Here is a 26,188-nt window from a genome sequence, read left to right as displayed (position 1 = left end):
GCGTTAGACGAAACAGCCTTCGAAGCGAAGCGACCGATTCATGCTTAGATTGAACCAACTGGATAATGAGTAGGCAGGATAAGCTACACCCGGCGGCCAATGAGAGTTTAGAAGACGTCAAGCGAACAGAGCTATCGGATAGCGACCATTCAGCAGAGAGAGTATCGGTGTACACAAAACAAAGCGATTTCGGCTTGGGGTGGGGCGTACGTTAATATTATGAAAACCTATACGCGAAATATTGAACTGTCTATTATTTCGAACACTAAACACGGGTATTATGTGTATATTCTCTCTTAAGGCTGGTTCGGGAATCGCAAAATAGAAAAAAGATATTATACCCAGTGAGATCGAGTGACCGGCGAAGAGGACGTTGGTAAACCGTGCCGGTATATTGAGTTGACAAGACAGTGGAAATAATACACCGCACCAATGGATCCTTACCACTATGCGGGTAAGTGATATAAAGAACAGTAGCCACGTATCGTTACATAATACATTGTTAGTATATCCTTTCCTTATTTGGGAGTTTAATTTGTAATCTTAGCATTGTCTAATGGTGTTTTAATTATCCGCATTTAGTATAATATATAATGCAGATCAAACATAAGATATTGCAGAATGCGAGTTCGGGTACTTTTCATTCATTCTATTACATAGACCGGTCATAGTGAGAAATCATTTACGACAAAGTATATCTAACATAAACTAAATAATATTGAAGTCCCACAATATTTCTATTTATTAGACACGTCTTTGAGAAATTAAGGTTGCAATATACTAACTCGATCTTCCAGTTTATCTTTTATTTAGTACACTAGTATTCGCTACGCAACGTCTTTGTAATAATATTATGTGGAAATTAACCGCCAATTGTTGACACATGTTTGGGTCTAACAGGCCGTAACCTTACCAAGATTATGCTTCAATATCAGATGATTAAAATCTCGAACATAATCCATATAATGACAATCAAACCATCAAATCACAGTTTACAAGGTATAGTGTGTACTAACCCTATAAGAGTAAAATAAATGGTCCGTTATTTTCGCGTTACTTGTTCCGCAGATGTAATAGCTAATTTAAACTTGTCAGCGTTAAAATGTCACATAATAAATTAACTGGTTTATTTAATGTTATTACTATTTTATAACTAGTGTGTTATAAAAAGAGAAGATTTATATTTTATAACAACGTGTACTTTTATATAACATTTATTAAGTGTAATCTGAGATATGGATGTATGTGTATAACGTAATTACTTAATATCTATATAATTAAACCAAAGTCAGAAAAAAAACGTTAAGTTTGCAGGAAAACAATTAAACCAATACAACTTTTCAAGAAATTAATTTTTATTAGAAACTATCTGTAAATATTAAAATTACGTATGACATTAACATTAAATATAGTAATAAATTCTGATACCTTATTTTAAATGTGAAAATGTGTATGTGTGTCATTAAGTTTACACAATAGCGTTATTAAAAGTATTTAATTGGACATGTAATATAATTCAAAAATGAACTATTACTTAATAAAAGCGATGGCATAAAAAAACTAGTTTTTTTAGATCTGTGATTCAAATTAATTGGATGATCTTTTGTTTGATTGTGTTCAAATGTAAAAAGTATTTAATGTTTCAAGTATGAATGTGCTAAAAACATGCTTATATTAAATACGAAAACACATATACGCAGGCCTATAATTCTCCGTTTAAGAACATATCTGTAATTACATTTTACCCCCATTTCTCTACAAGGTTTGGTTCACGCGACATCCCCATCTATCTACCAGAGGTATACTGTTTAGTCTTGGATCTCTTCTCCAGACGTCATTACAGCCTGGCCGTAAATCTGAAACCCGACCCATACGTAATGAGACCGGCAGTTAGTTGTCTCCAAAATTGTTCGCAATTATAAAATCGAAATTTAGATGTCTGTGACAAACTGTACAGTTCCGCATCGAAAATGCTCGATGGCAAGTCGGTATAAAAACGGCAATAATGTTCAAACATTTGTACTATGGTGATTACAAGCAATTTATAAAAAAAAAAGAATAACATGTAATTATTTCAGTAATTGTTTGATTTAAATCATTTTCGCATTTTCAATTGATTAATATAATTAATTATATATACTTAGGATGTCAATAAACTAATATCAAAATACTCCTTACATCATCCACAATTAAAGTTTGCTTCAATAACGATATTTTAATCATCCCAAAAGCTCAACCTAAAATCCTTTCATAAATTTGGTGTAATCATTGTTTTAAGGTATTTTCAATGATTTCAATAATAAGATTTAATTTTAAATATCGAGAAATACACATATAAAATTCTGGTTTGTGTACAAAAAATATTAATGATAATATTGCTAAAAGAAACACATAACGCTCAAGCACATTTTCCAGAATACGGAAGTATTTATTGCAAGTATAATGGTTGCTTCCTTAGTCTTCCGAATATTGTCAAGAGAGCCCATACAAACGTCCCGACGTCAGGTCGAGTTGGGCAGAGAGTCTGCGCAAACAAGCCGTCTGTCATCAGTAACCAAGTTAGGTCTCGTTTACCCAGTAATTACAGATGGAACTGTCATTGCAATTTCATCGTGGATATTTTCTTCTGGGTGACGTTAATCGCGATAGGAACTGACGTCCGAACCATATCTTCATTGTATCAAACTTGCAAATATGCAATTACCCGAGATAAATTGGGCTATAAATATGTACGGAGATGTATTGTCTCTAAATATTTGTTCTGGGCTCGAGAAAAAAAGATGCAATGAAACAAACATCGTTGCATGCTGTACATGTTGTTAGTACGGTTGAGCAAAGAAATATTTGCGGATTATGCGCAAAACCAGTTTGTTGATATCTACACAACATTTGACAGATTTTTTTTTGTTACACCGATTTTCCGTTATGCGATGCGATAAATTCAAAAGTGTTTTATTCAATCGTGGACATTTGAGTATTCAAATTAAGAACATTTAAGTCACATTTGCCTGGGAAATTCGTTGTCCTGGTTTTCCACAGGCTGCTGGCAAGACAAGGTGAAATGTTGCCATCAATTTATCCGAGCCTGTAATTTAGGATATTAAATATCAAAATCTATTAAGCATTCGCACGGGTAAACCTTGCAAATAAACGGAGGGATGCTCTGTGTAGAAGATGCTTTTTATATAGAACTGTAACTAAGCATGGTATCTGTGGATTTAAGAAAATGGATTGGATTGGGATGGGGGTTTTTTCATTGTGGGATGCGAACAGATGTTTTATTTTGATAATTGCGTGTTGCTATAGCCTTATTGGGCACGTTTTTTTATCTTTAAATATGCAGTATTTCTTTGTTTTAGAATAATTAAATCGTTAAGTGACTTAGAGAATCTCCGCTTGTTCTTTTATAACAGCAAATGCTCATAAGACAAGCGACAATTTCTACGCACACAAAAACACAAAACAAAAACGAGGTGTACTGGGGTTTATCTTAGCAAGGTCAATGCAGACTCTCGGAGTTTTAAGCATTTTTAACGGATGACGAGCAGGACAATCACAATATAAGTTTGAGTTCATAGCTTTCCATATTAAACATGACTAAAGAAATACCCTTATTAAAATCAATTTATAACTTACAACTTGCTTTATCTTCCGTTTTAGATGATTTTTCATTACTAGTTTTTATACAATTAAATGTAGGTGTTATAAATTGCATGCGTCTTGCTTTATTAACCTTAAATTGGCAATTTGATATTATAGGTTTGACATACTCAACAGAAATGTAGTGCGCACATTATTGCAGGCATAATGCAGTATAATTTATAGAACGTTAGTGGAAATATATTTCTAGTTTTTTACTTATAATTCATGTTTGATTTAAGCGTATTATAGTATTTTATTTATTAGTTAACCGACCAGTTCACAACACAGTTTGCAGTACTGGTCTAAATGATTGGATATGAAATTGCACATTCAGCAGCAATTCAATCGATACTTTTTAAGTTTTTGATATAAAACGGAGATATATTCACTTACGAGATGTATCATTTTAACTTCTAAACAATTGCTTTACTTTGGTACGTTTCATGACCAATAGTTATTTCAACAGGTTTCAACATAGCAAAACTTTAATTTCAAATAAAAATAACGTGTAATGGCATGAACAATATGTTGCGAAATACACACTTATATGAAAACCTGTGATTTCATTTAGATAATAAAGGTGTGAACTACGATTAAAACTACTTTTGGCAATAGTTAATAAGAAGTACATTTATAGTAAGCATGAGTCACGTTAGATACATTAGAAGCTCTTGAACTCGTAAGTATTTCATATTGACAACTATATCAAATAATCGCCTGATACTATCACGTTCGTGTGGCACGAGATTATTTCACAAAGAATACAAGATTACAACACCCCTACCTCAAAGAAAACTTATAATACTGACAGGCACAGAAAACTTAATTGTGTGACCTTCATAAAAAATTATCAGATTTTAACAAAAAACTGTTTTCAAATGCGCTTGAGCATGCAAATCGTTTGTGTGGGTAACTCTCGACCTTTGACGGGATTTAGCTGCTTTTATTTACAAACAAATAAAGGATATTTAGATCATAAACGATCTGCACAGTGATTTGCTTGTGAAGACGAAAAAACAAGCCACTGAAGTCTGTTGGTGGGCCACGGTATTGTTGAAAGATTCACTTGAATTTATTGACCTTAAGTGACTTTTTATAACGATATCTCGAGCACATAATTATGGTCGTATTTCCATCACGGCCGTCGTACTTGCTCTCTAAGCCGTTCCATTCCATTGCAAACGAACGATGACGTGTTTCTAATCCAATGTATATTAATGGACTAGTTTGATGCATTTCATAGAATTTCATGGGATATATTGGGTGTTGTGAAATTATATATTTAATTTGTGTTTACAAAATACATAAATATTTTGGCAATATAAGGGTTATTACTGGCCACATGCTTGTAATATTGAAATACTTATTCGTCCTTTTTCTGATGATGATATTTATTAAAAACACAAACAACAACATTTATTCAACATACATCTTATGGTATATATAAAAGGAATATTAATATTATATATTTTATAAGATATTTCAGACGCGGATTGTACAATTAAATTATATAACTGTTAAACACAATTTTATCTGAATTTCATCTGCAAACAGCTGTGCGGTAATTTACATTAAAACGTGTTATTCCTTGTAGCAAATATCGATACATTAAACTTTTTTTAAATATTAATGTTTCCTTTAACTGTTATTTATTTTTTATAACTGCATTCGAATATGCATTGTTAATAAATCATTAAATAAATATTAATTTGATGTATTCTGATTTTAAGGTATGTGATAATTATTATTTATAATTTAAATATTTAATTTCTTTATTGTTTACATTCGACACTTGATAAGTTTTATTGTTACTATTTTACGGTGTGTGTATGTAGTTACATAATTTATTGAAGTTGAAAAGGTCTGATTAAATTGAAATATTAATTATATTCAATTACTAAATTGTAAACAAAATAACTGTTATAACGGTTATTGTTTAAGGATTTGATAAATCAAAAAGGCGAAACTTTGATTTGACATTTTACAAAACGGATATTGGAAAATAATTCACATTGAAGAAAGAAAACCTATATTGTCCGCTATATACGTTTATTGAGGTGGCACTGACGGTTTACAATGTATGAGGAAATTGTATGAGTTATATAATAATGTGATTATTAAGATGATTTATCAACATCACGAATCAGAATTATAGGCTTACTAATGGCTATGATATGAATAAATGTTTATAGAATTTAACTAAATTAACGCAAATACATAAATTAACCATTCAATTAATTTATTTGGTCTAGTAAATAATTATAGAAACCTGGCCGTTGTAATGAATTCAGCCAAAATTTATAATTGCGTTCGATTGTAATTGTGTCCAAATAAACTATTCTGTTCTATTCTGATATCAAACTTTACTGAAATAATTACTTCAAAGCCAATTACTATTTTGGAGATTTATGTTTATGCTCCATGTTTTTCTATTCGATATAAACTAAACATATAATTGCATATCAAATCACCCAATCTGGTAATGTATATAAAACATAGGGACGTAACCTAAATATAATGGATACGTATTGAGAATTAAGCTGAATTTGAACTAAATGTTTCTGTCTTTTTTTAAACCTAATATACAGAGATAAACATTTTTTAGGAACGTGCTTTCATACATTCAACCAATAATTGCAATGGTTTCTAGGAAATTAACCCATTAATGCCTAGCGTCCAGAAAAAGGCCTTGACAAACAGCGTAGACCCAGATAAGACGCCGCATGATGTGGCGTCTCTTCAGGGTCTGCGCTGTTTGCTTAAAGAAATTTCTGTAAAAAATATTCAAAATATAGAAATAAATATACTAGACATCCCTAATTTTGGAAATAAATTCATCCAATTTAGAAGGATGGGAGAGTCGATTAGGCATAAATGGTTTAAAATATTGATTCATACAATCGATTCGTCCATTTTTATATGTAGTTGGTCCTACATGTATGTGTATAAAATGGCTTATATAAATAAGTATACGTTAACATTTTATATTACATTCAGTTTAATTAATTGTTATTAATACAAACAAAACTTATACGAATTATTGGAATTGAGAGCAGAAGAGTAAAATAGTGTGACCGTTTCTCATCTAAAATACTAGTCATATCATGTTAAAATCGAACAATCATTGTCGAATCACCGTTGTATCGGCCAATAATCGATTGTTTACGTGTCAATTTACTGTCAAACGTAATCTGTATGAAAACTGTTATCAGTTTTAAACATTAAATTAACAATTTATAAAATAGTTCTCATTTATGCAGTGAATCAACGCGGAATAATACCCGTTTTATGAATGTTTTATTCACGAGCGCAACAGAAAGAATTGTCATCCATTGAAACATTATCCCAGCATCCGTAGCATATGATATTGTGTATTAATACGCGATTCGCGGGGCTTACAATTGATATCATTTTAAACATTTAAATATTGCGTGCACCGTCTCAACTATTATGTTTGTTTATATGTATACATTTCAGATGTTTTGACCTATGTAATGTATACGTTTGCCCTTATAATTTGATTAATGTATCGGTGTTAACTTATGTACGCGCGGGTGAAACTGTACACCTTGTATGCCTTTATGTACATATCGTAAGTTGTTTCAGAGGTTTCGGTCTAAAAATAAACACGAACACACGACATATTTGTTTAAGGAAGATTATTTGTGTCGCGTTTTAGAAAATAGGGAATAATGCATGTGCGTAAAGTGTCGTCCCAGATTAGCCTGGCACAGGCTAATCAGGGACGGCACTTTCCGCTTTTATGTAATTTTTCGTTTCATGAAGTCTCTTCTTCGAACAAATCCAATTTTCAGAACGCGACTCATTTAAGCTAATAATATTAATATACTAAATTATATAATTACTTAATTGTTATGTCCGTCAGTCTATACTGTGGGATATATTCTTTTTGCACTGTCTGTTAAAGTTGGTTTGTTGGTTTGTTTGCGTCAAACTTTAACATAGCTTTTGCAATATTAAAAATAGCAACTTGATATTTGGCATACATGTGTATCTCATGGTGCTGCACATTTTGAGTGGTGAACGGTCAAGGTCAGGGTCATCCTTAAAGGTCAAAGGTCAAATATATGGGGGGACATAGTGTTTTACAAACACATATTGTTTAATTTCAGATTTTTTCAATTTATATGTTTTATGTTATACTTGATATAAATAACGTTCGATAGAAGTCAATTGAAAACAAAAGGTTTTATTATTTGAAACTTGTAATATTTACAAAACGATGTTTAAACAATAATTTAAACGTTCAACTGTAAATGGTTCGATTGGATCAGCTTAATTCCCAAATAAAATAAACACAAAGTTAATTATTAGTTAATAATAACAACATGCAGCAATGAGTGTACGTATATTTTATGTGCACTATCGTTCCATTGGTTAAAAAATGTACCACGTGTCATTAAAAACGAAGGCACATGATACATTTTTGCATCAATGGGGGGCTATATTGTCAACGTGTATGTACATGTATAGCAATATTGCGCATTTAGATCACACACAGGTTTACTGCATTATGACCTCTTTTTGATTTAAAATAGAAGAAAGTCTATTTGGATAAGCTCTTTTTTTTCAAATATTTCATACAAAATTAGATCCCAAAACCATATATTGTTTGATAGAAAATATTCTAAAGACTGAATTTTTCTGTACAATTTACTGAAAAAGGCAACATGGCCGAAAGTGTTAAAACGGAATAAATACTTTAGAATAATCGTAAACTTTACGCTTTATCAAATAATCATATTAAGTTGCAGAGACAATTCGAGAACTTGTACGTGTAAGCAAAGAACGACTATCACTGAATTTAAATTAAAGTTCCTTACCCTATTAAGAGTCAATGCAGGTGTTAGTGGTTGCAGCTGCAGTCTAGAGTACATGTGCAAATATGTTTTATAATTACGTGATCTCGAAATGAGTTCGGTTTTCAACTGTGAACTAATAAAATATGCACCCGAGAGCGGCGTGGATTATTCTTGTAAACGCATTTGATTGTATCATTCACATCTATATGAAATGTGGCTCTTGTCGTGATAATAGTTGAGGAGGATGAATGTAGATAGTTGTAGAAGTACAGAGCCTTTCTTTGTTTGTGTGGTGGTGTGAAGAAGTTGTAGAAGTAGTAGCAGTATTAGTAGTAGATGAAGTTGAAGAAGTAGTACTAAATTGACTTTCATTTCAGACACTGGATTATGTATTGCTTCTTCAACTGCTAATAATTATCTTTTGAATCGCCATCATGTGAACATATATATTTACATTTTCGCATGCGTATTACTTAATGTGATTGTTGAAACTGAATTCACCCACACAAAAAACATCTATTTCCAGATTTCGCTATACAAATGAGTTTCACAATAAGCAGACTGGCTTTTATTGCAGTGTTAAACGGAGTATGACATGTAATGAAGTTTTTCAAAATGCAATTGGTGAATGATGGGACAACAAGTAGATTTTAATGGTAAAAGGATTATAACATTAAATCAGATATACATAAATCAGCATTTGGTTATCAATTTAAATGCTTATAAAGAAATATACAATATGTTTTATAAATTTTTGTGTCGGGCTATGTCTGCTGTATATACATGCACGTATGAACAAGTCAAATAAACTGTTTAGTTCTGTTCTGTTTTTAATCATACGAATGGCAAATGGTTTAAATAACCATCGTGTGATGTGCTTAATCGTGAAATTTTGTGTAAGCCAGATTCAGAATTGAGTCGCGTTCTGAGAAAACTGGGCATAATGCATGAGCGTAAAGTGTTGTCCCAAATTTGCCTGTTCAGTCCGCACACACTAATCAGGGACGAAACTCTCCGCCTAAATTGGATGTTTGCTAAGGAGAGACTTCATTTAATCGAAAAATGCGGAAAGTGTCGACCCTGGTTAGCCTGTGGGTCTGCACAGGCTAATCTGGAATGAAAATTTACGCACAAGCATTATGCTCAATTGTCTCAGAACGCGGTAGAATTGTATTTGATCTCGTTCGGGGAAAATTTCGTTAAGTGCATGTGCATAAAGTATCGTCCCAGATTAACCCGTGCAGTCTGCACAGACTCGTCCCAGATTAACCCGTGCAGTCTGCACAGACTAATCATTGACGAAACTTTCCTCTAATGCGTAATTTTTCATTTAAAGGAAGTCTCTTTCTGACGAAAATCCAGTCTAGGCGGAAAGTGTTGTCCCTGATTAGACTGTGCGGACTGCACAGGCTGATCTGGTACGACACTTTACGCACGTGCTTTAAGCCCAGTTTACCATAAAACTAGGGCCATATAAACGAAGCGCTGAACCCACCAACGCTTGTGTCTGGGCCGCCTGTCATACACAATGTATATGTGTGTGTGTGTGTGTGTGTGTGTGTGTGTGTGTGTGTGTGTGTGTGTGTGTGTGGTGTGTGTGTGTGTGTGTGTGTGTGTGTGTGTGTGTGTGTGTGTGTGTGTGTGTGTGTGTGTGTGTGTGTGTGTGTGTGTGTGTGTGTGTGTGTGTGTGTGTGAGTTTGTAAAACCTACCAACCGGGGAAAATCGTATGAATACACACCAACAAACCGGGGAACACCTACCAACCGGGGAATGCCCCGGTCGGTTTTAGGCGAAAATCTCTAATCTACGTGTATGAAATACCAAACTGTCAATTTAAATTAGAAATCCAACGCCTTCCCCGATTAGTGGGTTTGAAGCATGCACAAAATATACACAAATCTCGACGATATTACAATCGAGTGTGTATCCAGGCTTATAACAGATCCCCGGTTGCGCTGTTTAAAAATCATACACTCGGTATTTATATCATTTAGTGAAAGTAAGTTGGAAAAATGGAGTTTCGAGCGAACAAACGCATTTAACTAAGGTAAGTTTTTTAATTATGTTTACAATTTTTAATTACTATTAAAAAGCGCTTTTATGTAAACGTTAAAGTAATACTGGAAGACGAATTCTAAAGATCGATTTATATAAATATCATTTCATTACAAAGCTTGTTTTACGGTACATATTTCACGAATATATTTTATAAATATACGTTAAACAAAGTAGAGCTCTAGGCAGTTATATATATATATATATATATATATATATATATATATATATATATATATATATATATATATATATATATATATATATATATATATATATATATATATATATATATATATATATATAATTTGTGTACAAGGAATTAATGTCAATGTGTTGTACTAAATGGTTTCATGAATAACGAACTTTTTAACTCTGATTAGATTATGTGTTATACCATTTTTTATTGTTGTTTTGAATAGGCAACACAATGACTACTAGATCTACGGACAGCCAGGAACCAGGACAAACAACATCCGTACACACGGAAGAAGTCGATGAGACGGTTTGTAATATTTCACTATGTCGAAGCTACTAAGGCGTATTTTCTGGTTTGGTTTAGTCTTCAGTGAAATGGGCGTAATTTTGCCTTAAATTATATTGTGCCAATATTTATTCCGGGTGATGCTAATTGGTATTTGGGCTTAACATAACACGTACGTCGATGATCATTATATTAACATGTTATAGCACACGTAATGCGAATTTTAAAAGAATAAAATATTGTTTACCATTTGTAGTGACTTTGAACTACTTGTCTTTCAAAATCTTCATATACACAAAGAATTTAGAATTTACACCTGTCAATGAAACTGGTGCGCATGTGTATTAACCACTGTAGTTTATAAACATCGACTTCATCATAGTCACAAAAACGTTAATTATCGCTTATCCAAGAAGTGTAATATCATTAATTTTAATTTTCAGTGTAAGACTTATACGCTGCCAATTACTGTGTATGAAACTCTGAGACATTAGGAAATTTTACTTGCGTGTTACATATGGACATTGGTTGATATTTTATCTTAACGACAGAACAACAATAGCGTCTACTCGATATTTTGCTATACGATACATTCTGACATGGGTAAGAAAAGATATTCCATTTTACACCAACCACCGCACAATACATACAAGATTTACTGTGAACCACAGTCCGTTCACCAGTTCTTTTTTCTTCCAACACATTTGTCCAGAGAAGTACAATACCTTTCATTTAACCGTGCATACATTTTGTCTTATTAGTATCTGTAAAAAATATTCCTTGTATATTTTTTCGAACTTTGATAACATGTTTGGAACAACCTGGTATATGTTAAGACATGCTACGTCGGTGTATTCAGCCAATCTTTAAAAAAAACTTGATACGTTCAAGATGAATAATCAAAGATATGTTAAATTTGAAACCGTTTTGTTGAAATTGATCATTTAAATGCAACCTTTAAAAATGTTTTATGGGTGTTTTTCAGTTTGTTATTATGTCGACAAAACAAGCTATCAATCTGTTTCAAATCTTCACCAATGACAGTGAACTGCAAAAAATAAAATATGTGATGTAAGATAAGCAAAAGTAAACTATTTTGGACGAAGGCGAATTAAACTTGTATTATACCATCGGTTGCAAACATTTACACAAAATTATCATGTAACTTAGATTTTCTACATCATAATAAAAAGCCACATGAGTGATGATATCAATTGAAAATGCTGCTAATAAAGAATTGCAATTTCAACTGATACTAAGTAACGTGGATGTATGAATCTTACTCTATTATTGTCTCATTGAATTGTGTTGCAGAGTACCGAAACTAAAGAACATAGCGACACTGCACAAGAGTACAATTCACAAGATGCAGCAGAAAATATGTTGAACAGTGAATCATCGGATATCGATGTACGTTAACTTATTACGATTTTGTGATTGCAATACAGTACACACATTTAAACATTTTATCTAAGATTATATATAGTTCAGATTTTTTTCAACCTCTAGTATCGAACTGTTATTAAGACATGCGTTCTGGTAAGTGTTATGTTACACTTACACATTTTTTATGGATGTAGTTCACCAACAACAAATTATGATGTTGTGATATTTTCATATTTTTATATGATCTCACACACAGGAAAACAACTGTATTTTACAAGATAGTGACAATGACAAAGACTATATTCCGGAAGAAGGCGATGCATCGTCAGATGAGTCGGTATTTGTCGAACTCATACCAAACATTCAAAGATTTCAAAAGAAGACAGCGTCAACACTACCTCCTGTTGAATCCTTGCAATCTCGTTAACGTGACGAATCATCCGCAGAGGCACACAAAACCAACATCACCATCGTTCAAACAAATAACAGTGAATACAGACATTACGATAAGAGATTTTATTGATTTTTTTGCGAAAAGGCTCAAACAAAACTAAAAAAACATTTGCTTTCGCAGCATAAAGATGAGCAAGATGTGAACGATTTATTAAATACGGAAAATTCAGCACAAAATAAAAAAATGTATGAAAAAAAGGGAACGTTGGGAACCATCTCCATAATGTTAAAGTAAAGCGAGATGGCCAAGGACAGCTGTTTGTGTCATACACACAACGTCACAATCAACGCGTAGCTGCAGACGAGTATGGACCTTGTCCTTACTGTTACGGGTATTACCCGAAGAAAATCCTGTGGAGGCACAATCAAAAATGATAGTTTACAAATGCAGCGGGATCAAGAAAACGACTCGCTTTAGAGAGCAGCCTGCTATTACCAAAATCAAAAGAAGGAAGCACTATTTTAAGACGAGTAATCGAGTCCATGAGAAACGACGAAATAAGTCGCATTGTCAAAAGTGATAATACAATCCTTGCATTCGGTGAAAAACTATGTACAAAAAGGGACCATGATGAAGAGCAACACAATTATATTAGACAGAAGTTAAGAGAAGTTGGTAGATTGCTTAAAGACATGCGATCTTGTTCAGGCAATGTTGAAAAGTCGTTGGAGAATTTCATGTATCCAGATGCTTTCAAATTTATTACACAATCTTGCAAAAACGTTGCAGGCTTCGACGGAAACACCAATACTTATGCTACACCATCATTAGCCTTAAAGATTGGCACAACGCTTCAGAAATGTCTAAAAATTCTAATTTCGAAAGGAATCGAAACAAACAACCGGGATCTGCAAACAAGGGCTGAGGAGCTTTCCAAACTATTTGAAATTAATTGGACGCATGACGTGTCTTCCAGTGCCTTAAGAACACTTCATGAGGCTAAGTAGAACAGTCAGAAAGGACTGTTGCCATTGGCAAATGATGTCAAAGTAATGTCTGAATACTTACGACATGAAGCAGAAACACATGAACATACCTTACAAGGATCAGCAAGTGATTGCGAGAAAAGGCAAGCATGGCATAAGTTGTCTGAAATCTGCTTGTGTCAAACTATTCTGTTTAATCGAAGACGATCAGGCGAGGTGTCAAAAATGACAGTCGAAGAATATTCAAAAAACAATTGACAAATGACGATGGAGAATTAGATGGATGTTTAACAAAACTGGAAAAAGACCTGTGCCGTTATTTTTACCGTACAGAGATTATTGCAAAACGAGGTCGAATAGCTGCAGTACTGTTTCCAAGACAGGTGAAAGAAAATATCGACCTCCTCATACGCAGCAGAAATTCTCTAACAAACTGTTTCAATAGTAAATATATTTTCCCACAAAATCTGCATCATCGCATATTCGTGGGACAGATGTATTACGTTCGATTACAATTGACTGTGGAGCTGAACATCCGGAAAGGCTTCGTTCTACAAAGTTAAGGAAACATATTGTCACAATGACTCAGCTTTTTAACTTGTCTGACAATGAATTAGACATTCTAGCTAAATTTCTTGGTCACGACATTCGGGTACATAGAGAATTCTACAGATTACCAGATGGAACCATGCAGTTTGCCAAAGTCAGCAAGCTGCTCATGATGATGGAAAGTGGACAAATTACCAGAAATTCTATCAATTCGCTAGACGATATTGATGTTGACGACGAATGTATTGAAGGTTTGTCGCATTGTCAGTGTTAAATTCATACAGTAAACTTGTATAATGTTAATAATGGGCTCATTACCGAACTTGATAACCTGAAGTGATAAAAAGAATTACAAACATTTTCTGAAATATACTTGTGTTACGCAAGGCAATTCTTTTTTATCGGAGACGACCAGGTAAGGTGGAATGTAAAGTCTACACTCATTTTGTGCTCAGTAAGGTTTACATTGGCTACTTCTAATTTTTCAATTTCAATGCACTAACTGCATATTTATTTGGTGTGCTTCGGTTGTTTCCATCATTGTTATATTATAAACTATATATAATTTTTGATCTTGTGATTTACACGACAGATGAACAATATTCTTCTGAATCATCAGAAAATGAAAATACTGAAGACCTTAAACTCTGCTTCCCAGCACCAGTCAACCAAAAATAACAGACAAAGGTATGCATACACATGTGAATGCATTTAAGTTATGTATCTCCAAGTTTCTTATGTTGCTTAGAACATGATTTGCTTACATGTTATTGTTTGATTCATTAGGCAAAATAATGTTTCCAAATTTCTCGTGTGACATCGATGTCATTATCAGGTGCCGTAAGTACCTGGACGCTTTTGTCGTAATGTTGCTATGAAAAATTGTACTGAAGAATATATATTTAATATGAGTATCTTACACATGGCAGTTAGCGACGTCATATGGTGTTTTATTATCCGTGTACAGAAAAGAGTACTTCAAATACCAGGAGAACAAAACAAGCAGCCAAAAAGAAATGGAGTGAAAACGAAAAAGGAGCTGTTCACAGACACTGAGATCGGTTTTTGATAATGGTTAAATTACCAGGGAAAAAAAATACTTGTATGTATTGAAAGTGAGAATGACCTTCACAACAGAAGTTGGAAAAATGTAAAAAAAGACTTTTGCAGAAATTTAATTGAAACAAAAAATATTACACATATAATGCAATTAAGAGAATACGTTAAAGGATGAAGTTGCCACATGTATTTTGTGTGTTTTCTTGTTCTATATACTCTTTTCGAAAACGATATATGTGTGCTTATTGTATTTGAATGTTTTATTAATACGGTTCAGTCAAAAACGATATTTGTTCATAATCATATCGCCGAACAAATTAGGATTGGTATATAGTTCGGCCAAAGAGTGTTTCTTTGTACTTTCTATTACGAGTTTCTACTAGTTACTCACTATACAAGTAATTTTTACCCCAAACTTGGTAGATATGAATGAATATAGTAAACATGATAACAAATCAATCTAGAAGGCTAAACGTTCAGAGAAGGCACAAAAAAATTCAGTCGGATAAATGGAAACAAACATTTTGTTCAAGCATAACAAACAAACACTTTTAGATGTAATAAGATAAATGTAAATAACATAAAACAACTATTGCTAAACTACTGCTACAATGTGAAGAATACAAATGAATATTTTGTCAATTTTACAAAATTTGTTTTGAATGACAGGTGTCTGACTTGCAGTTGAGTACTTAATAGTTATTTCAAAGTAAAAATTTACCAATTAGTAAATTATTGCGTAAATATCGCACTAGAATTGATTAAATTATTGTTAAATATTACAATAATTTCCTACACAGACTTTTGTGCATTTGTTTTGCGTGTAGATATTCACATTAACTTTCAATTCACATATTTGCTTTGTGTATATAATTGGTATGTTTATATGTTTTTCATATCAAAATTGCTTGATCTACAAAAATTCGCTAGGAGTTATGCATTTTTTCCCATGTTTTTATTTGAAGTCTATAATTCAACGACGATGAAAATTACTAAGATGCCAGAGATTAAGTTATGTTTTGTCTCATTTATGGTTAAAGATCAATTAACATACCCATTTCCCAGACTAAGATATTGTTAAAACAATGTATCGCGTTTGCGACTGACCTCTTTTATGCATTCTAACACAAGCTATTTACTTGTTTTTTCGAATACTCTGCATATACACACACTTGAACAAGCTGTAGATTACCTAGAACAAAACATATTTGAAACATATATTTATATGTCATATGTAAATGCATGCACAAAGCTAATAATTAATCATGTTTATACACTTTGCGATATTATGCTATAATGTCGGTTGTTTTAAGTGATTAATCATTATGTTTACCATGTTATCTGCCATCTGGAATGTAATTAAGTGTTTTGAAATGCATGCGAAATTGATCTTGTTCGATTTGGTGCGGTATATTCAGAATTGAGTCACACTGTTATAATTTTCCTGTTGGTACAAATTCTTTTTAAGTTGGCACCAACAAGGGTCTAACAATTGATCTACATGTGCACTCCCCAGTAAGTACTATAATGTAAGTGATTTAAAATAATATTAAACTACGTTATGGATAAGTGTTTGCTTTGGCACATATTTAATTATTAGTGTTTTTATATAATGATAATGCTGTCAAAGTCAGCCGTGATTATACGTGTATAACAACATAAATTATAACCTTTATATTGTTTTCAACAAATAATATATGGTTGACAAATCGGCATAAATCTTCAGTGCTTAAAATACACTCTTTCTATTATATTTTATGCAAAAATTAGGTACATAAGTTGGTTTACATAAAGGTAGTTTGAACAAAATACGTGAATTCAAATCTTGAAAAAAGGTGTTTGGTTTGCATGGGAAAACTATGCGATTGCCAGTGACTATTTTCCTTAAAATATAATCTGTTATTTCGACAGGTAGAATTAAATGTAAGTTCATTATTAACGTTAACCCGTTTTTGGCATTCTCTACTCAAATAAGTGCATACATACTGTATTTTTTTAATACACCACGTGTGTAATGGTATCACAGTTGTAGAATTGGACTTCATATATTATAACAATAAATACTGATCATTATTCAGATTGACCTACCGCCGTAGACTAAGTCACTGGCGCATCAAAATGCATTGTTATCAAGTCGTTTTGCTAGTTTACTAAACTATTTTGTTTCTCAGGCCTTGCCACATTCGTTGTAAAACGTTCATGATTGTTTAAAGTTACAGATTTTATTATTTTTGAAAATGCAATAAATGTATTTAAGACAATTTAAGTGAAGTGGAAGATACCATGCGTGTGAATGAATTTTCTGATGTTAACCTGTTTCAAAGGATTAAATGCATAAGTTATTTTATAATGTCAGAGTAAGGACAAAGTAAATTTACACTACTCAATCTACATGCATATGAGCAGTTCTACTTTTAGGATAAAAAAACTTCATAGTACGTGAAAATCGTGAATATTTTTTTCTGATGGAAAAAAGGAATTAAACAAATAAGCTGCCTCCCCCTCTCCTTCATTCGGTTTGACAAATAGCGTGGCCTGAAAAAAAACAACATTATTTTTTAGTTTTAAGAACAAATTGTATTCATTTGTTGATTAATTGCACCATGATTGTTATGGTATAATGCAGCACTTGCATGCTTGTAGTCGGCTTATAGCTAATAAAGTCATAAATGTATTGTTTGATTTGCGTTATGTCTCTTATGCTTATTTTGATGTGAACAATATTTGAGTCAATCAAATGAGGCATTTTTGTAGAATTTATATAAGGTCATATAATAAACATATTTAATTTAAATATTGTTTCATACATATTCTTTTCAATGTTTGTACTAACTTAAATATTATCCATGAACGTGCACGCCATCGTCCTATTAACAACGGTACAATGATTACACACAATTACCCCTGTTGGTCAACGCAAGTTCCCCGTTGGACATTATTGAAGTTCCACAGTGATAGCGCGCTTAAGTTCCTCTCTTGGTTAACACAATTCCCCTGTTGGCACACATTAAAGTTCCATGGTTGGTACGCACATAGTACCCCTGTTGGTATACACCGTTCCCCAGTTGGAACACATTAAAGTGTCACAGTTGGAACGCACTAAGTTCCCCTGTTGGTATACACCATTCCCCTGTTGGTACACATTGAAGTTCCACAGTTGGTACGCACTTAGCACCCCTGTTGGTATACACCGTTCCCCAGTTGGCACACATCGCAGTTCCTCATTTGGTACGCACATAATTCCCCGGTTTGCATGTAAAATTTTCTTTGATTTATTACCCTATTTATCATAATTTTTATGTCAAAATCGTATTTTAGGTTCGAAACTTGTCTGTTCTTTATCACTTTCAGCTTTCTAGAATATGTGGAAATAGTGGTCCCCGGTTGGTAGGTTTAGAACACATTTCCCCGGTTGGAAGGTTTTACAAGTACGTGTGTGTGTGTGTGTGTGTGTGTGTGTGTGTGTGTGTGTGTGTGTGTGTGTGTGTGTGTGTGTGTGTGTGTGTGTGTGTGTGTGTGTGTGTGTGTGTGTGTGTGTGTGTGTGTGTGTGTGTGTGTGTGTGTGTGTGTGTGTGTGTGTGTGTGTGTGTGTGTGTGTGTGCGTTTCATGACGATATGTCCAGTCTTATTTAATAGTCATAGGCCGATCACGTGTTACTTCTTGCCTGCAGCCATATCAGTGGGCGCTGATAGTTTTCTATATAACCTCGATGACGAATAAATCAATCTAAGTAAGCTATTCGAAATAAATCCTTTGCAAACATGTTTCGTATAGGCTTTTTTATTTGCTAATGTATATAGAGAAGTTGGGTTTTGTAAAAATATACAACATGAATAAAGCAATTCATAGATGGAAATCATTTTATAAATTAATATTATATTTCGTAATTATTTGCTTCGGGCCAATACCAAAACCATCTTTACATCATAATTTTGTAAATTGCACCACACACTCGCTTGAGCAATTCACACGTGGAAACCATTTTAATAATTAAGATTAAATTTCGCTATTACTTGCTTCGGGCCTACACTTAACAATCTTTATATCACAACATTGTTCAATACATCATTCCCCGACTGTTCATCCCCCCCCACCCCACCCACCCAACACAAACAGCTATAGCGCGGTATGCGCGCGCAGATGTTCGCACGTGCGCCTTGTGCACGTGGCGATCGCGAAAACCAGTACCGCATTCTCACCGATTCTAATTAATACTAACAGGTTGCGTTTATCTTGATAATCATAAAACGAATCGTAATCTTTGCAGAGGGGAATCATGTGTCTAAACAAACATGCTACACACGTATCCAAATATCACAGGCTCTCTAAGCATTGCTATAAAGTTTCCATGGTTTTATTTGATCTCTTCGGGTGAATCTTGTTCAAATAAACACGGCAAGTTTCGACCATGTTATAAGGTCTCTGTCTAATCAAGTCGCACTTTAGTCTTCGGCGAAATCGAATCACATCGCATACATATTAAAGAGCGCTCATAAACCCCCATCCACTCACAATATCACTTTCACGTTCAAGAGTTAATTTAGTTGCTAACTGCACAGCCTGTCTATTCTATTAAACAGATCCGGCGATCAGTAGTTCGGGAGCGCACACAGAAGCCATAAACTTTTAGAGTATACAATTGTATCAGATGAGAATCATTCTGTTTAGCTTTATCTCTCATTAAATTTAGAGATGGAACGTTAATTCATCCTCATCATAAGTCATATTTTCTCGATCATATCTTGGGCCACCCAAGTTGCAGTCGACTTGGTTGGCTGCCGAAAGAGTTACAGCTGAGGCGTAATTAACAACACCTCTGTTTAATTTGCTTTTTGCACGATAAAATTTAATAGCCGTTACCCCAAGACGGCTCGACATCGATGCAGAATATTATTGGAAACTTATCGGGCTATTATATCGGGTTTCTTCTCCGCCGTTTACTTTGATCATTCCCTATTTTGTTGACATAAATTAATTTTCAATTTCGCCCCATCCCTTACTTTGAGTTCTACTGCCCCGGATCCGGATCTACATCGAAGCCAATTACTCAAAAATTGTCTTTAAGTGTTTTCCATACCGCGGAAGCGGCTTCCCGCGGCGAAGGATCGGTGGAGCCGGTTCCTGGAGCAAAGGGTCGCGCCATTCAGTTTATAACTATAATATGAGTTTCTCGTTTTGACATCGCATGATTCTGTGCGGGGGGTAATGAGTTACGAGCTTGCTTGTTGCGGGTGATTTATGCCTCTGAGACAGCGGGTTTGACGGGGATCCATTGGGCCGCCATCATCGGTGCCCGACCGGAAATACTGACCCCATCATTTATTGTTGAACGTCTAAACTGCTCGGACATCAGCAGACATCCGCGGCGGAGATTATGTTAATTTAGACGGCAAAAGGTAGAGTGATGGATGAGCGGAAATGACGTATTTGTCATATGAAAATGTGGAAAATGGTTTGTGGCCGTTATGGCGGGATATTAGACATAAAATGCATCACTTTTCGGCGTTTAATATCCTTCAATGCTGACATGCCGTTCTCCGGACATCATTCGAATGTGAAGATATCGTGAACAATAAAGAACATCGCAACGTTACTCTGCGACAGTTCCACGTTATGTATGCGTTCATCAGCCAAGATTTGACAACAGATAGGCTGGATATTAAATGTTCAAAGGCTATGCTTTCCAAACACGTTAATGACACAATATGTGGTTCAGAGGATGATATTTTGTGTTTATACAAATTTACGACTTTTTAATGACAACACAGTGGAAATTATTTCAAATTACTCAATTTAAAAATGTTCAGTTCTGAACAATTATAAGGAATGTAAAATTCTATAACTTGTGGACATCGTGATACTAGTATTACTAGTATGTGCATCGATCTGGGAAAACGGTACTTGATGAATGTTCGTTATGTGTTTTCCCAGATTAGCCTGTGTGGACTAACATTTTCCGACTAACCTTGATTTTCGTTTAGAAGGTATTTTCTTTAAACAAAAAATTCCGTTAAAAGGCGAAAATTGTCGTTACTGATAAGACTGTAAGGACTGCACCGGCTTATCTAGAACGACACTTTAGGTCACAATATACTAATAGATTTTTTTCACAAATTCAATGTAAAGGCAATAACTTTTAACAAAAAATAAAATAAAACTTTTGCGTGTAGACACGCTCATAACCATACCTTTTCTTAAAGAGCATTCCAAGAAAAATGAATTTAAACAATATAAAAGATAGGTCATCCAGTATGTAAGAAGCCGACGCAAATCAAAGGTCACTGTTTTAATGTCTTTTTACCGGCTTCTCTCCAGTTGATAAGGGTATCTCGCCATCTGTCAAAGTCTCATGTAATCTCCAACCTTAAAGCAAAACACTGAATTTGTAGTATACAACAATGTTTTTCTTACCACATGCACATAGAAATATTCAAAAATAAAGTCATGTCAAGTGCCCATACAGAGAATCGTGTCTTCAAATAAACGACGTTCCATGTTTAAAAGGGTATAGCATTGAACACCAAAAATATTTAGTATACTGTAACCCGCACTGGTCGCACATCAGTCTCCTCAGAGCGCGGTCGAGGTTGTTTCAGCCGGTATTCTGTTTATTCTTATGGTTGTGTTTCTTGTGCGTATATTCAATTTCGGCTTTATAAAGACTGATCCAGATGACAAAAATTCAAGATGACAAAAATTCAAGAAATTGAACTTGTGGATATAGGTACTTTACAAAGTCAAACTTTTACAATGTTAATCGCATAATCATGTACATGGTATTCGCGTAATTTTGTCACCTAACCCTATTCAGACACAATCTCGTTTCTTTCGGAATGCGCCACATAATGTCAATTAAAGTATCGGAAATATAAAACGTCGTGAACAATGCGGACCAGCAGTGGGGACCGCCGCCTATAGGAAGATTTCCTCCCGGGGCCATCATTGTCTCCAGCCCCACAGGAAAGATCCGAAGATGCGACCGAAATCAGTCATTAGGCGGAACTTGATTCAATCATGTATTAATCAGCGCCGCGCGATGTGATTACTTTTATTAATTAAAGGAACCTACTATTATGGCGGCGGCTGGCGACTCCTGCAAGCTTCTCAGATGACTGTCGTCTTTATAAAGCAGACGATTGGTTTAATTACGAGTGATTACGGCGATGACGATATAGGGAAAGTCGACGTCATTTTTGAGATACTATCATAAGATATGTGTGATGTGTTTCAAGCGTTTGAACAGCGTTTTGTCAGAATCCAATGAGCGTTCAACAAGCTTTCAACCAGCATTTAACCTGCTACAAACATCAGCATTCGTATTTGCATGAGTTAATAGTGAACAAAGTAGTTTATTCTTAAAACATGTTGAAAAAGTTATTGTGTGTTTTGTAACTATTATAGAAACAATGATACGAAATTGGGGCCAACACTGAAATCCAACTCATAAAAATATTCAAATGTCAAAACCCCCTCCCAAACAAACACAAACACACACTCAAAAACAAATCTGAGATTATGTCATCATTTATATTTCCATGAAATGTGAATATCGCTTGCTTATTGACGCCGCGTTGTTGTTTTTTTACGGTAAAAGGGGCGAATAGCAAAATCAACAGTAGCTTGGTTGAATCTTTTTTCATGCCGTGGCAACGGGAATGGTTACATCACTCTTACAAAATTTTCACCAAATATTAATTCAAGTACACGGGCTAGTAAATAGTAATGTTCCTTGCGAAGGACCTTAAATTACCGCGGCCTGTCGAAGATTTATAGCCGATGCTCTAACAGAAATTCAATCTGCTATCTAGTTCAGATTCAAACGAAGACGTTTTCTTCAGTTTATTGTCACTGTTCAATTACGTGAAAACAAACACTAAATTAGATTTCTTTTCATGAAACTCTAGACAATAATAAAATGCTTTGCGGACCCGACACTATCAAGGCGCGATCGCTCCCATTGTTTCTTTTTTTCAAACTTTAAGTTAAAACTTCAGATAAATATATTCTTCACGTTTCTGCGATCTATTCAGGCGCATGACTGCGAGACGGGAGCGATCACAGTGATCGAGGCGCTTGGTTGGTCATCACAAAGGGTTCTCTAAAACTACAGCTGAAAGCTCGCGAGCGATTTGAATGAAAGCCATTGAAATTTGCTTTTAGCTCAGAGCTTTTGTTTATGTTTGCCGGTCATTAGGTATGAACACATACATGTATAGCTGAGGAATTAAGAGATTGACCGATTAACTTTGTAATGTGAAGTGTATGCTGACGCTCCATACTATGGTTCTTACTACCGGTGTTTGCAGTTGCTCTTATGTACGTTGCAGTGCATACTATTATACAATGACATATTGTAGTTCAATATTACAGGATCATGCGTTTTGTGTTGCTACATTTTAATCTTCCCTATTTTGATGAGTGAGTATGACGATAATTATAATTTAGCGCATGTATGCCGCATTAATTTTAATTATATCTAATTATATCTTGGCAATATTCGATGACTGTGCACTCGATCCATCATACATTGTCGTTGTCCATGTCCCCAATTTACTTCATCTTTTAAAGAAATCGGCGATAACATCTTTTTTTTTAAACGCGATTCAAAAGCGTCGTTGTGTTAGACGATTTTTCCAATTTTAGAAAACTAGATTTCTCTTACAATGTTTTGAAAATTATTTTCTCAACATCACTAAACCGTTTTCAACTGTCGTTGATAATCCCTTTAATTACAGGCTCAGGTGACGTTTTTGTCTTTGAACGGTGAATGTCTACCTGGAGTGTCTCTGTCCTCGACCACACAGCTTTGTGTCTCTACACCCTGTTTTCCATCTCTGGGTACCCATCCATAATTGTCAAGTGCCCAGCCCTAAGGGGCGAATCGCGCGGGCAACCATGCCGGTTTAACACCCTGTAAAACGCTTTAAGTGACCGAAACTAGTTTGTTGAATTTTCCCTTTGTTAAATGAACAATGCTTGAAAAATGTCATTGAAATCGATACCAGCACTACAACAAGAATATGAAAAATTATCCGCTTAATCACCCATGGTTCAGCGCGCTATATGCAGTTCGCTTCAAATGATACTCTGTAAATACCGCTCCAACGTTTACGCGAAAACAAATAGTGGAAACAAAATGAAACCAGAACCAAGTATTGGATGCTCCATGCATTTTTGGGGTTGGATTAGATGGGTTGTATTTTATTTCTGACTCGCCTCATGCAAAAAATGGCTGCTGTTGTGCCGTGTGCGGCCAGCGGAGCTCCTGACCAAGGGCGGGGCCACTTTCTCCGCTATGAAGTCATGCAAGGTTTCGTGGTCGTATTTACGGACATCGTAGCTCCTGATCAATATATGCAATATTTTATTCGCATTACGCGAGTCATGTAGTCTTAAAGGGGCCTTTTCACAGATTTTGGCATGTTTTGAGGTTTGTCATTTAATGCTTTATATCGATCAATGTAAATATTGGATCTAAAAAGCTCCAGTAAAAATCACAAGAATAACATTTAAAAAACGAAAAAAAGGTAACCCTCAGCGGGACTCGAACCATTGACACCTGGAGTCCTGGAGTAAAAAGTCTGCGGATTAGACCACTCGGCCACTTTTTTTCAATTTTGTCAATTTACCAAACCGTGTAAATGCGCCTTTAACATCATTGACTTATTTCGGAGAATAGAAACGTTTACAAGGAAACATGATACATTTGTTAAATTTATATTTTTTAAATCGCTATAAATTGTGTTATACAGTATGATAGCAACAACATTATCTTTATCTTAAATTAAATTGAGAATGTAATAATGCGATTAACACAACCACAATATCTGCACATGTGCATGTTTGCAACATTTATTCAGTCTTCGTTTTTATAAAGAGGTATAATTAACACGATTTCGTCTAAATTAGGATTTTCACAATATGCAAGCATAAATTACAAGCCCACTCGCGGTTGGTGTGCGATATAAATTGGACACAACGTCATTTCAGTACACAAAATACAGATCTAGTGTCGAGATTAATTGGTGTAAAATAGTTGTTATTATAAAGATGATGAATGCTTCACGCGTTTGTAGGAAATCTTACACCCTACTATCAGCGGCGTCTTATCATCGTCACGCCTAATCGGGTATATATCTTACAGTTGTGTGTAACCTCCAGATCGGTAGACATCTGTTACACTTTCCAATGCAAGACGCTGCTATTTTCGGGTTTGCAAAGGTGGATATTTATGATAAAAACCGAATGATTCCACGTGAGGTCTTTTATTGGTTGTTGAAAGCCAGAATGATCTATCAGCGGTCTTTGCACAAATGTTCAGGACGACTTGAGGCTTTCAAGGCAAGAGAATAACATACGTTTTGATACGAAAAGAAGACTTTTACAATTCTTAGACTACCACCTGTTCCTAAATACAAACCTGAGTCATCTGAGGCACAGCCGGGCAATTTTGGGTAAAAAAGTTGAAACTGATACGCGGATCCCTAACCCCAACCACAATCCAGCCATTAAGAAGACGGGCTTATTATTTTTTATTTTCCTATTAAAGTCATCATTATAGGCCTCAATGTCATCCCACGTAACTTCATCCTCGCATTAAACTTCGTTAAACTTTGTCCATTAAACAATTTCGGCGCACAATGATTCCATTTCGTGACAGTATGTTGTATAATTGAATTTTTGTAGATAGATGTAACCGGAGACTGATTCGGGTTTTGTTTGACATCATATCAAAGGCGCGCTTGATTTGTTTATAGTAGAAAGGCATTTAAGAGAAGGCATAGTTTTGCCATCTGGCGCGGTTACAT

At 34.5% G+C, this 26,188-nt stretch overlaps 1 protein-coding gene across 1 annotated transcript in view; it reads left to right on the top strand.

The window, feature by feature from the left end:
• Positions 1 to 317: 317 nt before the first annotated feature.
• Positions 318 to 26,188, top strand: part of LOC127874020 (homeobox protein six1b-like) — a 64,898-nt gene continuing 39,027 nt past the window's right edge. The window contains exon 1 of the mRNA XM_052418126.1: positions 318 to 454. Within this exon, the coding sequence (XP_052274086.1) occupies positions 433 to 454 (22 nt within the window). The 5' untranslated portion in view covers positions 318 to 432. The remainder of the gene's footprint in view (positions 455 to 26,188) is intronic.

Source organism: Dreissena polymorpha, chromosome 3 (genome assembly GCF_020536995.1).
Source record: "Dreissena polymorpha isolate Duluth1 chromosome 3, UMN_Dpol_1.0, whole genome shotgun sequence".
In the NCBI taxonomy this organism is placed as follows: Eukaryota; Metazoa; Mollusca; class Bivalvia; order Myida; family Dreissenidae; genus Dreissena; species Dreissena polymorpha.
The sequence above is the reverse complement of the archived record's forward strand: the minus strand, read 5'-3'. Positions and strand labels throughout refer to the sequence as shown.